We start from the raw sequence: 14294 nt of genomic DNA, 5'->3' as shown, positions 1-14294 counted from the left end.
TCCTGTATCTGCTGAAAATGTGTATTCCTTAATGTGTATTCCTTAATTTTTGGATGCAGAATTCTATTATAAGCTTTTAAATTATCTTAATTTTTAAAAATCTGTTTTGTTGAATACATTTCATCTTTTGGTTTCTGAGAGGGGTATATTGCATTTTGTCAGCTTCTCTTTGTATTCCTTGCATTTTTGCTGTACATACTTCAAGTTCTGTTCTTGAAGTTGATACATGTTTATTTCTTAATATATTAAAATTTATTTAATACAATATTTTATTAATGAATAATGAATCATTTTGTCCTTAATAAAAACATTTAGCATAAAATATATCCTGTTGGATATTATTACAGTTATACTTCATTATTGCTACTGTACTATTACAACTATACCCTATGATACATAACATCATGATTTCAGAATCATTTTTGTGTATAACATTTCAATCTTTGTTTTCCATGTTGAGACTCTTTTTTTAAATTGAAGCTCATATAGCCTCTTTATTGTTCTCCACAGGTACTTCAGCAGGGTGCCACCATGACTGCTTGCAATGCCTCACAGGGCCACCCTTCTTTCTTCATTCTCCAAGGCATTCCTGGCATGGAGGACAAACATAGATGGATATCTATCCCCTTCTCCTCCATGTATTTCATTACGGTGCTCGGGAACTGCACCATCCTCCTCACTGTCTCCACAGAGCGCTCCCTGCACAAACCCATGTTCTTGCTCCTTTGCCTATTGGCCCTCACAGACCTGGGCATGTCCACTACCACCATTCCCAAGGTGCTGTGCATTTTCTGGTTTCGCCAAAGTGAGATCAGCTATGAAGGATGCCTGGTTCAGCTGTTCTTCATCTACTCCATCTCTGCCATGCAGTCAGCTATCCTGATGACCATGGCCTTTGACTGCTATGTGGCCATCTGCAAGCCCTTGCACTATGCCACCATCCTTTCCAATAGTCGCATTGGACTCATTAGCTTAGTGAGTTTGGTGAGAGCTATTCTCTTTATTCTCCCCATGCCCATCCTCCTTCAGCAAATGCCCTATCATGCCAATCATGTCATCCCCACCACCTACTGTGAGCACATGGCTGTGGTGAAGATGGTTTGTGTAGATACTACAGTCAACAGGATATATGGCCTGGTGGTGGCCTTGTTGGTTGCGGGGCTAGATCTCTCAGCTATTGCTTCATCATATGTGCTAATCATCCAGGCTATAATGTGTCTCTCTTCTAAGGAAGCCAACCACAAAGCAGTCAACACCTGCACCACACACATCTGTGTCATGCTTATTTCTTATACTCCCTCACTTTTCTCTTTTCTCACTCACCGCTTTGGCCGAGGCATTCCAGCCCATGTCCACATCATTCTTGGCAGCCTCTACTTCCTTATACCTCCAATGCTCAATCCTATAATTTATGGAGTGAAAACTAAGGAGTTCCGGGACAAAGTGACCAAATATGGTTGCTGGAAAAGAGAACCCACAACCACTGCCCGTGGTCAGAAACTTGTCTGGTAATCCAGCAGCTGTGAGGATGAGGAAGGAACGTTAAGTAGATGCAATTCCTCGGGGAATCAGCTAGTGGTAGAAATATGTCATGTTGGCACATTTAGCTGCCAAGATGTTTATCCTTGGTCAGAGAAGCTAAGGGACAGGAGACCTTCTTGATCTCAGTAATTCCGAAGCAAGGAAATTATCCTCACTGTGAAATGAAAATAATGACATTTGCTTTCTGTACCTGATAGAGGGGTTGGACAAATTACACGTTATAATGTCTGTAAAAGCACTTTGAAGAACACATGCTGAACACATGTAAGATGAGGTAGAATGTTTCCATGTGGAGAGAACATATGAGCACCCAATAACTTGCCCAATATCCAATCAATGAGTTGTAGAATGCTACTTACTTTGCCAAGATAAGGCTAAGTTGTGTGTGTGTGTGTGTGTGTGTGTGTATTTTTTGTGTTCAAGTGGAAGGTAAAATGGAGAAGATTGCTTAGGGGAGTCAAAAAGGACAATGGATGTTCAAAACTGAGTTTCGTCACTACGTTATACTTACTGCAGAAGCCTTACACTTGAGCAACGGAACTTACTGCTTCCTTTTAAGCCTAGGGAATATGTACAGAAAACATAATCTGAAATTCCCAGAGAAATTTCAAAGGAAAAGGAGAAAATGAGAAACTCTTACTCTTAAAAGGTGGATATGCATTCTAACAAATTGTATATTTATAACAATTCTTAGAGTCAACTGTTCTGCTTGTCTCAACTAATTCCAGCATATGACAAAAATCTTTTAGCAAAGAGAAAATTCTGAGAATGTTCTGTGAAGGGTCACAGTTATAAAAGTCAATTTTATATTGGAAATCTTGGTTACAGAATTCTGCCAGGCCATTTCTCTGGAAATCCAGGAAGAAATCATGAACAAGCACTTGGGGTGGTGTGCAGAGTTCAGATCGTGTGCCAAGATATGTGAAGACATTAAGTTCAGGAGATATTGTTTATCACTTCTAGACATTGATTTGGAAATATAGTGGCAAATATTTTAAGACACGTGAAGTTTGTAGCCTGAAATAGTTTAGGGTTTTTCATCATATCGTATAGCTAACATGTAAAGGCAGAATTCAGTGAAAATGACACCTACTTTAAAAGCCACATGACCACTATTTAAATGAGTCTCTTAAAATGGCAGGAAAATAAACGAAATTTCTCCAAAGTGTTGTTCTAGTTATACTAATAGTTAAGGCTTGAAGTAAACAAAAAAATTAATAACATGGGCTGAGAAAGGTGGGATATCTCAGAGCTTGAAGCAAACAATTCAACCTTCAGGAGGAAAAAAAAAAGAGAGAACTAATAAGAAGTGCCTTTTCTATAAATGAAAGACCAGAGATCAAGGAATATTTGCACGAGCATTAATGGCTGAAGAACAGAGTACTGCTTGTCTGAAATAAGTACTAAGTACATATGTAAGCCACCACAAACCTACAAAGAAAAAAACGTCATCAGCAAAATGTTGTGGTTAACAATTGAAAACAGTCTGAGGGAATCATTAGCCTGACGATGTGGCAGCATACAACTTCCTGTTTGCTAAAATATCGAGTGAATTTGTTTGTTTGTTTCATCTTGTTGAAATAGGATTGAGGGACAAAAGCAGAGCATTCAAGTGCTATATGATATTATGATCTCTCATATATTTCCTTTTTCTTTCATTTTTTGATATTTTAAATAAAAATTTGAAGCCTTTTTTTTCCCTGAAATTATGAGCAAAAGATTTATTTACACCTGAGCACAGTATATATTGAGAGAATTATGCCACAAAAGCTGGTAGCAACAGCTAGTTCTGGGGAAACTGAGGAACTGAAGAAAATCAGAGAAAACACAGGAAGAACAGCCTGTTTGGTCTGCTCTTTCTTGCTTGAGTTCTTTTCTTTCCGCAAAAGTTTCGTTAATCTATCTTGTTAATAGTCAATGTATCTTGACTTTTTACTGCAGGATGAGTTTGATTCTTCTCTTTTTGACTTGTTGGAAATGTGACAGATGACACTAATATTAACCTACTATTTTTCTTTTTGTGTCTGACATGGTTGGAATCTGTGTCCCTGCCCAAATCTTACTTTGAAATGGAATCCCCAGTGTTGGAGGTGGAGACTGGTGGGAGGTGATTGCATCATGGGGGTGGATTTCCCCCATGGTACTGTACTTGCAGTGGTGACTGAGCGCTCAGGAGACCTAGTTGTTTAAAAGTGTGTGGCACCTCGCCTCTCCCTCTCTTCCTCCTGCTCTGGCCATGTGAAGTGCCTGCTTCTCCTTCACCTTTCGCCAGGATTTTAAGCTTCCCCAGGCCTCCCCAGAATCTGAGTAGATGCTGCCATGCTTCCTGCACAGCCTGGATAATCATGAGCTAATTGTATCTCTTTTCTTTATAAATTACCCAGTCTTAGCTATTTCTTTATAACAATGTCTGAGTAGACTAATACAGTGTCTATAGAATTGTTCCTAGCTATGGAAAAGCTGGAAAAATGTTCATGTGTCTGATCTCTTGGTCAAGGTTAAATCACTTTCTAAGTGTCTGTTAGGTATTTGGAAGTTGAATTAATGCTCAGTCCACTTCTCTATCACTGTCTCCATCATATTTGGACAACTTGGGCCTTGAAATGGTCACAAGGCTCCAGATAAAAATATTATAAATAATTATATGAGTAATTATATATAATTACATATCAGTGAGAGGAGGGGCCAGCTGGGCTTCCTGGGTCGAGTAGGGGCTCAGAAAGCTGTAAAACTCATTCATTTCCTGCACCAGGACTTACTTCGGTCTTGGATGAATAATATTGAAGATACATGCTTACAATATTCCTAACACCAGGATTTGTGCATATGTTTTCTTCCCTAAGAAAGCTATAAACAGCGAAAATGTTGCTGTAAGCTTCCGTGTGTCCTCTCTCCCTTTCTCCCTCTCTCCCTTCCCCCTCCCCCAAAACTAAAAGGCATGTTAACTGCCCATTTTTCTGTGACCAGCAGAATTTACCTATACTCCCAATTCCAATTCCTTGTGAACATACTTTGTAAAGTCCTGTGAGATCCTGCCTCCTTTGCTATGCTGCTGCAAGGTCATAAAGTAGATAAAACCTAAGTTGCAATTCCGGTTTTTCTCAAAATCTAAGACACGTCACAAAATAATTCACTGCCTTTGTTTCTCACTCTGGAAACATCTTCCCGCCACACGTATTTCCTGCCTTAAAGAGTTTAAAAGGCAATTGTATAATTTAATTCTGGCTACCCGTTCAGGACCCCTTCCATGCTGTGGAAACTTTGTACTTTCACTTTACTCAATAAAGCCTACAACTTTTTCTCTCTCTTGGTCCGTGTCTCTATCACTCGCCATGGTCAGTCGCCACACCAATTCTTTGTCATGGTTAGGCAAGAACCTTAAACATTACATTAGTAATTATATAAATAAATAACTTCTAGTAAATTATTAGGGAGGTATCACCTTTAACTAGAAATGAAGGGATAAGGGCAGATTTTTCAGCATGGGAGAATCTAAGCCTGGTTCCCCAGAAAGCAGAACCTAAGGCAAAAGTTTGTATATTGGCTGCTTATTTGGAAATATGATCACGTAGGGTGAGTGCAAAACAAGCAGAGTGAATTAGGGAAGGAGGAAAAGCCAGTGCAAGGATTTCTTATCTAGCCGATCAGTGCTAGTGAAGACAGGTTTCCAATGTTGGGATGACCATCTGAAGAGCCGTATAAAACATATTTCAGAGGCTTAGTGTGGTGGCTCATGCCTGTAATTTCAGACTTTGGGAGGTCGAGACAGGCAGATTGCTTGAGGTCAGGAGGCCGAGACCAGCCTGGCCAACATGACGAAACCCTATCTCTACTAAAAATACAAAAATTAGTCAGGTGTGATGGTGCACACCTGTATTCCCAGCTACTCAGGAGGCTGAGGCACGAGTCACTTAACCCAGGAGGCGGAGGTTGCAGTGAGCCAAGATCGTGCCACTGCACTCCAGCCTGGATGGTAGAGCGAGACTCTGTCTCAACAACAACAACAACAACAACAACAACATATTTCAGAAATGTTTTCCCAGGTACTGAAATAATTTTATCTACTAGCTTATGTGGGACTCAGGAGCTGCTTGACAGGTGTTAACTCCTTCATACTTCCAGGTTGTGTATGCATCAGTGCAGAGCTCGTTGCTGGAAGTGCTCCATCCAACAGAGTTAGGAAAGCCCCATGGCAAGCAGCTGTAGGTACTAGGCATGACCTCAGGTGGATTCTCAGATTATATCTGCATGGAAATCGTCACAGCAGCAGTGGCTGAATAAGAAATATTGTCAAAGGGACTATGAAATGGTGTGTAATAATTGTCTAATGTAACAGTCTATGTGATGGAATTCTTACAGTACACCGTGGGCTTTCTTTGTGATTAATAGGGGCCTCACACCTGGAGCCCACTTCATTGAATTATTTATTTAATTTTTCAGCTATGAATACCAAAATCATCAGTCTTTTTTATTTATTAAGAGAATTTAATTCCACAAACAATAACGGCCAATTCGCGTAACCTTAGAAAATAGTCTTTTAAAAATACTTAAAGGGGGGAGCGGAGCAAGATGGCCGAATAGGAGCAGCTCCAGTCTCCAACTCCCAGCGCGAGCGACACAGAAGACCGGTGATTTCTGCATTTTCAACTGAGGTACTGGGTTCATCTCACTGGGGAGTGCCGGACGATCGGAGCTGGTCAGCTGCTGCAGCCCGACCAGCGAGAGCTGAAGCAGGGCGAGGCATTGCCTCACCTGGGAAGCGCAAGGGGGAAGGGAGTCCCTTTTCCTAGCCAGGGGAACTGAGACACACAACACCTGGAAAATCGGGTAACTCCCACCCCAATACTGCGCTTTAGGACACAGGCACACCAGGAGATCGTATCCCACACCTGGCCGGGAGGGTCCCACACCCACGGAGCCTCCCTCGTTGCTAGCGCAGCAGTCTGTGATCTACCGGCAAGGCAGCAGCGAGGCTGGGGGAGGGGCGCCCGCCATTGCTGAGGCTTAAGTAGGTAAACAAAGCTGCTGGGAAGCTCGAACTGGGTGGAGCTCACAGCAGCTCAAGGAAACCTGCCTGTCTCTGTAGACTCCACCTCTGGGGACAGGGCACAGTAAACTAAGACACACAGACACCTCTGCACAGACGCAAACGACTCTGTCTGACAGCTTTGAAGAGAGCAGTGGATCTCCCAACACGGAGGTTGAGATCTGAGAAGGGACAGACTCCCTGCTCAAGCGGGTCCCTGACCCCTGAGTAGCCTAACTGGGAGACATCCCCGACTAGGGGCAGTCTGACACCCCACACCTCACAGGGAGGAGTACACCCCTGAGAGGAAGCTTCCAAAGCAAGAATCAGACAGGTACACTCGCTGTTCAGAAATATTCTATCTTCTGCAGCCTCTGCTGCTGATACCCAGGCAAACAGGGTCTGGAGTGGACCTCAAGCAATCTCCAACAGACCTACAGCTGAGGGTCCTGACTGTTAGAAGGAAAACTATCAAACAGGAAGGACACCTACACCAAAACCCCATCAGTACATCACCATCATCAAAGACCAGAGGCAGATAAAACCACAAAGATGGGGAAAAAGCAGGGCAGAAAAGCTGGAAATTCAAAAAATAAGAGCGCATCTCCCCCGGCAAAGGAGCGCAGCTCATCGCCAGCAACGGATCAAAGCTGGACGGAGAATGACTTTGACGAGATGAGAGAAGAAGGCTTCAGTCCATCAAATTTCTCAGAGCTAAAGGAGGAATTACGTACCCAGCGCAAAGAAACTAAAAATCTTGAAAAAAAAGTGGAAGAATTGATGGCTAGAGTAATTAATGCAGAGAAGGTCCTAAACGAAATGAAAGAGATGAAAACCATGACACGAGAAATACGTGACAAATGCACAAGCTTCAGTAACCGACTCGATCAACTGGAAGAAAGAGTATCAGCGATTGAGGATCAAATGAATGAAATGAAGCGAGAAGAGAAACCAAAAGAAAAAAGAAGAAAAAGAAATGAACAAAGCCTGCAAGAAGTATGGGATTATGTAAAAAGACCAAATCTACGTCTGATTGGGGTGCCTGAAAGTGAGGGGGAAAATGGAACCAAGTTGGAAAACACTCTTCAGGATATCATCCAGGAGAACTTCCCCAACCTAGTAGGGCAGGCCAACATTCAAATCCAGGAAATACAGAGAACGCCACAAAGATACTCCTCGAGAAGAGCAACTCCAAGACACATAATTGCCAGATTCACCAAAGTTGAAATGAAGGAAAAAATCTTAAGGGCAGCCAGAGAGAAAGGTCGGGTTACCCACAAAGGGAAGCCCATCAGACTAACAGCAGATCTTTCAGCAGAAACTCTCCAAGCCAGAAGAGAGTGGGGGCCAATATTCAACATTCTTAAAGAAAAGAATTTTAAACCCAGAATTTCATATCCAGCCAAACTAAGTTTCATAAGTGAAGGAGAAATAAAATCCTTTACAGATAAGCCAATGCTTAGAGATTTTGTCACCACTAGGCCTGCCTTACAAGAGATCCTGAAGGAAGCACTAAACATGGAAAGAAACAACCGGTACCAGCCATTGCAAAATCATGCCAAAATGTAAAGACCATTGAGGCTAGGAAGAAACTGCATCAACTAATGAGCAAAATAACCAGTTAATATCATAATGGCAGGATCAAGTTCACACATAACAATATTAACCTTAAATGTAAATGGACTAAATGCTCCAATTAAAAGACACAGACTGGCAAACTGGATAAAGAGTCAAGACCCATCAGTCTGCTGTATTCAGGAGACCCATCTCACACGCAGAGACATACATAGGCTCAAAATAAAGGGATGGAGGAAGATTTACCAAGCAAATGGAGAACAAAAAAAAGCAGGGGTTGCAATACTAGTCTCTGATAAAACAGACTTTAAACCATCAAAGATCAAAAGCGACAAAGAAGGCTATTACATAATGGTAAAGGGATCAATTCAACAGGAAGAGCTAACTATCCTAAATATATATGCACCCAATACAGGAGCACCCAGATTCATAAAGCAAGTCCTTAGAGACTTACAAAGAGACTTAGACTCCCATACAATAATAATGGGAGACTTCAACACTCCACTGTCAACATTAGACAGATCAACAAGACAGAAAGTTAACAAGGATATCCAGGAATTGAACTCATCTCTGCAGCAAGCAGACCTAATAGACATCTATAGAACTTTCCACCCCAAATCAACAGAATATACATTCTTCTCAGCACCACATCATACTTACTCCAAAATTGACCACGTAATTGGAAGTAAAGCACTCCTCAGCAAATGTACAAGAACAGAAATTATAACAAACTGTCTCTCAGACCACAGTGCAATCAAACTAGAACTCAGGACTAAGAAACTCACTCAAAACTGCTCAACTACATGGAAACTGAACAACCTGCTCCTGAATGACTACTGGGTACATAACGAAATGAAGGCAGAAATAAAGATGTTCTTTGAAACCAATGAGAACAAAGATACAACATACCAGAATCTCTGGGACACATTTAAAGCAGTGTGTAGAGGGAAATTTATAGCACTAAATGCCCACAAGAGAAAGCAGGAAAGATGTAAAATTGACACTCTAACATCGCAATTAAAAGAACTAGAGAAGCAAGAGCAAACACATTCGAAAGCTAGCAGAAGGCAAGAAATAACTAAGATCAGAGCAGAACTGAAGGAGATAGAGACACAAAAAACCCTCCAAAAAATCAATGAATCCAGGAGTTGGTTTTTTGAAAAGATCAACAAAATTGACAGACCACTAGCCAGACTAATAAAGAAGAAAAGAGAGAAGAATCAAATCGACGCAATTAAAAATGATAAAGGGGATATCACCACTGACCCCACAGAAATACAAACTACCATCAGAGAATACTATAAACACCTCTACGCAAATAAACTGGAAAATCTAGAAGAAATGGATAATTTCCTGGACACTTACACTCTTCCAAGACTAAACCAGGAAGAAGTTGAATCCCTGAATAGACCAATAGTAGGCTCTGAAATTGAGGCAACAATTAATAGCCTACCAACCAAAAAAAGTCCAGGACCAGATGGATTCACAGCTGAATTCTACCAGAGGTACAAAGAGGAGTTGGTACCATTCCTTCTGAAACTATTCCAATCAATAGAAAAAGAGGGAATCCTCCCTAACTCATTTTATGAGGCCAACATCATCCTGATACCAAAGCCTGGCAGAGACACAACAAAAAAAGAGAATTTTAGACCAATATCCCTGATGAACATCGATGCAAAAATCCTCAATAAAATACTGGCAAACCGGATTCAGCAACACATCAAAAAGCTTATCCACCATGATCAAGTGGGCTTCATCCCTGGGATGCAAGGCTGGTTCAACATTCGCAAATCAATAAACATAATCCAGCATATAAACAGAACCAAAGACAAGAACCACATGATTATCTCAATTGATGCAGAAAAGGCTTTTGACAAAATTCAACAGCCCTTCATGCTAAAAACGCTCAATAAATTCGGTATTGATGGAAAGTACCTCAAAATAATAAGAGGTATTTATGACAAACCCACAGCCAATATCATACTGACTGGGCAAAAACTGGAAAAATTCCCTTTGAAAACTGGCACAAGACAGGGATGCCCTCTCTCACCACTCCTATTCAACATAGTGTTGGAAGTTCTGGCTAGGGCAATCAGGCAAGAGAAAGAAATCAAGGGTATTCAGTTAGGAAAAGAAGAAGTCAAATTGTCCCTGTTTGCAGATGACATGATTGTATATTTAGAAAACCCCATTGTCTCAGCCCAAAATCTCCTTAAGCTGATAAGCAACTTCAGCAAAGTCTCAGGATACAAAATTAATGTGCAAAAATCACAAGCATTCTTATACACCAGTAACAGACAAACAGAGAGCCAAATCAGGAATGAACTTCCATTCACAATTGCTTCAAAGAGAATAAAATACCTAGGAATCCAACTTACAAGGGATGTAAAGGACCTCTTCAAGGAGAACTACAAACCACTGCTCAGTGAAATCAAAGAGGACACAAACAAATGGAAGAACATACCATGCTCATGGATAGGAAGAATCAATATTGTGAAAATGGCCATACTGCCCAAGGTAATTTATAGATTCAATGCCATCCCCATCAAGCTACCAATGAGTTTCTTCACAGAATTGGAAAAAACTGCTTTAAAGTTCATATGGAACCAAAAAAGAGCCCGCATCTCCAAGACAATCCTAAGTCAAAAGAACAAAGCTGGAGGCATCACGCTACCTGACTTCAAACTATACTACAAGGCTACAGTAACCAAAACAGCATGGTACTGGTACCAAAACAGAGATCTAGACCAATGGAACAGAACAGAGTCCTCAGAAATAATACCACACATCTACAGCCATTTGATCTTTGACAAACCTGAGAGAAAGAAGAAATGGGGAAAGGATTCCCTATTTAATAAATGGTGCTGGGAAAATTGGCTAGCCATAAGTAGAAAGCTGAAACTGGATCCTTTCCTTACTCCTTATACGAAAATTAATTCAAGATGGATTAGAGACTTAAATGTTAGACCTAATACCATAAAAATCCTAGAGGAAAACCTAGGTAGTACCATTCAGGACATAGGCATGGGCAAAGATTTCATGTCTAAAACACCAAAAGCAACGGCAGCAAAAGCCAAAATTGACAAATGGGATCTCATTAAACTAAAGAGCTTCTGCACAGCAAAAGACACTACCATCAGAGTGAACAGGCAACCTACAGAATGGGAGAAAATTTTTGCAATCTACTCATCAGACAAAGGGCTAATATCCAGAACCTACAAAGAACTCAAACAAATTTACAAGAAAAAAACAAACAACCCCATCAAAAAGTGGGCAAAGGACATGAACAGACATTTCTCAAAAGAAGACATTCATACAGCCAACAGACACATGAAAAAATGCTCATCATCACTGGCCATCAGAGAAATGCAAATCAAAACCACAATGAGATACCATCTCACACCAGTTAGAATGGCAATCATTAAAAAGTCAGGAAACAACAGGTGCTGGAGAGGATGTGGAGAAATAGGAACACTTTTACACTGTTGGTGGGATTGTAAACTAGTTCAACCATTATGGAAAACAGTATGGCGATTCCTCAAGGATCTAGAACTAGATGTACCATATGACCCAGCCATCCCATTACTGGGTATATACCCAAAGGATTATAAATTATGCTGCTATAAAGACACATGCACACGTATGTTTATTGCAGCACTATTCACAATAGCAAAGACTTGGAATCAACCCAAATGTCCATCAGTGACAGATTGGATTAAGAAAATGTGGCACATATACACCATGGAATACTATGCAGCCATAAAAAAGGATGAGTTTGAGTCCTTTGTAGGGACTTGGGTGCAGCTGGAATCCATCATTCTTAGCAAACTATCACAAGAACAGAAAACCAAACACCGCATGTTCTCACTCATAGGTGGGAACTGAACAATGAGATCACTCGGACTCAGGAAGGGGAACATCACACACCGGGGCCTATCATGGGGAGGGGGGAGGGGGGAGGGATTGCATTGGGAGTTATACCTGATGTAAATGACGAGTTGATGGGTGCAGCACAGCAACATGGCACAAGTATACATATGTAACAAACCTGCACGTTATGCACATGTACCCTACAACTTAAAGTATAATAATAATAAATAAATTAAAAAAAAAAAATACTTAAAGGACACTCCGAGAAAGAAAAGAGCTTCTATAGGTATGCATAGTCCTCCTCAATCCTTATTTCATTCTCAGTCTTATTTTTCACCTAGAACTAAATAAGAATGATATCATTATTATTCTGCTGTTTATTTTTTGTCATTATTATTAAAGTATTTCTGTGTCCTTGGTAAAGCAATCAAATGCGATAGGAGACACAATGGAATGTAAAAGTCTTCCTTTGTTTCTATGTGGTTATTTTTATGGGTTTATGAAAAAGCTACAAATTTGATTATTTGTAAAATATGATCAGGACAAAGGACTGACTTCGAATACTTAAATATTAATTCAAATGGTTAATATCAGAAGAACGGGGAGTGCAGTCAAGATCATGCAAAACACTACTGATTGTAATGGAAGAAAACTTCATTGGAGCTTAGGGGATTTTTATATGAACTGTGGACTGTTGATATCAGTTGTCATATGGGAGAGCTATACTTAAAAAACGGTTTGGTTTCAGGGAACTTCAATCTTGGACTGGTGAAATACACTTAGAATTTAATCAGAGAAAGTTTAAGCAATTTTTGGCAAATGATAAATGAAAAATATTTTAATTTGTATCAGATATCCTCCCATCTGATTTTATTTGAATTGTCTGTCATTTGCTTAAACACAATACTAATGATAAAATCAATCAATGTTGTTTATTAGAGATTTTTAAAAGGTTATTTCTGTTGTTCTATTGTTTAAAAACCCAAAGAGTCCTGACACTCTTGTCTACTATTATGCAACCGAACCTTGTGGTTTAGTTAACCAGAAATGCTAAAAACTAGGCCTAGGCTATTGACATCTGGATGGATGTTCCAGCTTGGGACCACTTTAAATTTGGTAGTAGAGTATTCTAATTTTTAGCAAATTACTAAGTGTAAATTTAGGAAAAATGCATCCTTAACATAATATAAACGTCATTACCTGTCTTCTATGGAACAAGATATATAGTGAAGGTTAAACAACAAATAACTTCTGTAGGCAAAATAGAATTATAGTTTTAATTCACACAATAGAAATAAATTATTCTAATTTTTGTTTATTTATTTATTTAATAATATCTCTTAGTGACTGTTCTTTATCACCCAAACAGACCTATTTATTTATTATTTATTATTTTTCCATGGTTTATAGCATTTCTTTGTATGTTGGTCAACATTCATTCAAGCAGTCACCTATCAATAGACAGATGTTTGTTTTTAGGCTTTAGTTGTTTGAAAAAGTTCTAAGATTATCTTTTTACATTGACTTTTTTTGCTTTTTCACAAAGTATTATTGCACAATAAGCATAAAAAATGAAATTATTAGAGCAAAGGGTATGTACACTTTTTACTTTCTTATTGTAGCATATTTTACCTGATCACCAAAATGCACACCATAAAATTTAAACACTAAAATATAAAATGTAGAATGTAAACATCTTCCCCAATGATAACTGATAATATTTGGACATATGTATTAGTTTATTTATTTTTTTTCTTTTTTTAATTTTTTAAATTATTATTATACTTTAAGTTCTAGGGTACATGTGCATAACGTGCAGGTTTGTTACATATGTATACTTGTGCCATGTTGCTGTGCTGCACCCATCAACTCGTCAGCACCCATCAACTCGTCATTTACATCAGGTATAACTCCCAATGCAATCCCTCCCCTTTCCCCCCTCCCCGTGATAGGCCCCGGTGTGTGATGTCCCCCTTCCCAAGTCTGAGTCCAAGTGATCTCATTGTTCAGTTCCCACCTATGAGTGAGAACATGTAGTGTTTGGTTTTCTGTTCTTGTGATAGTTTGCTAAAAATGATGGTTTCCAGCTGCATCCATGTCCCTACAAAGGACATAAACTCATCCTTTTTGATGGCTGCATAGTATTCCATGGTGTATATGTGCCACATTTTCTTAATCCAGTCTGTCACTGATGGACATTTGGGTTGATTCCAAGTCTTTGCTATTGTGAATAGTGCCGCAATAAACATACGTGTGCATGTGTCTTTATAGCAGCATGATT

General features: G+C 39.7%; 1 protein-coding gene across 1 annotated transcript; it reads left to right on the top strand.

Moving 5' to 3' along the window:
* The first annotated feature begins 531 nt into the window (after positions 1-531).
* Positions 532-1512, top strand: LOC126936472 (olfactory receptor 52P1-like). Its single transcript, XM_050759251.1, has one exon. It carries the CDS (start codon positions 532-534, stop codon positions 1510-1512), a length of 981 nt encoding a protein of 326 aa, XP_050615208.1.
* The last annotated feature ends 12782 nt before the right edge of the window (positions 1513-14294 follow it).

Source organism: Macaca thibetana, chromosome 14 (assembly GCF_024542745.1).
Source record: "Macaca thibetana thibetana isolate TM-01 chromosome 14, ASM2454274v1, whole genome shotgun sequence".
NCBI lineage: Eukaryota > Metazoa > Chordata > Mammalia > Primates > Cercopithecidae > Macaca > Macaca thibetana.
Note: the sequence above shows the minus strand (reverse complement) of the source record. Positions and strands in the feature narration are given on the sequence as shown.

Bases quoted from the DNA above. Each gene is read 5' to 3' on its own strand.
- LOC126936472 (XM_050759251.1), top strand. From the start codon at position 532: ATGACTGCTTGCAATGCCTCACAGGGCCACCCTTCTTTCTTCATTCTC.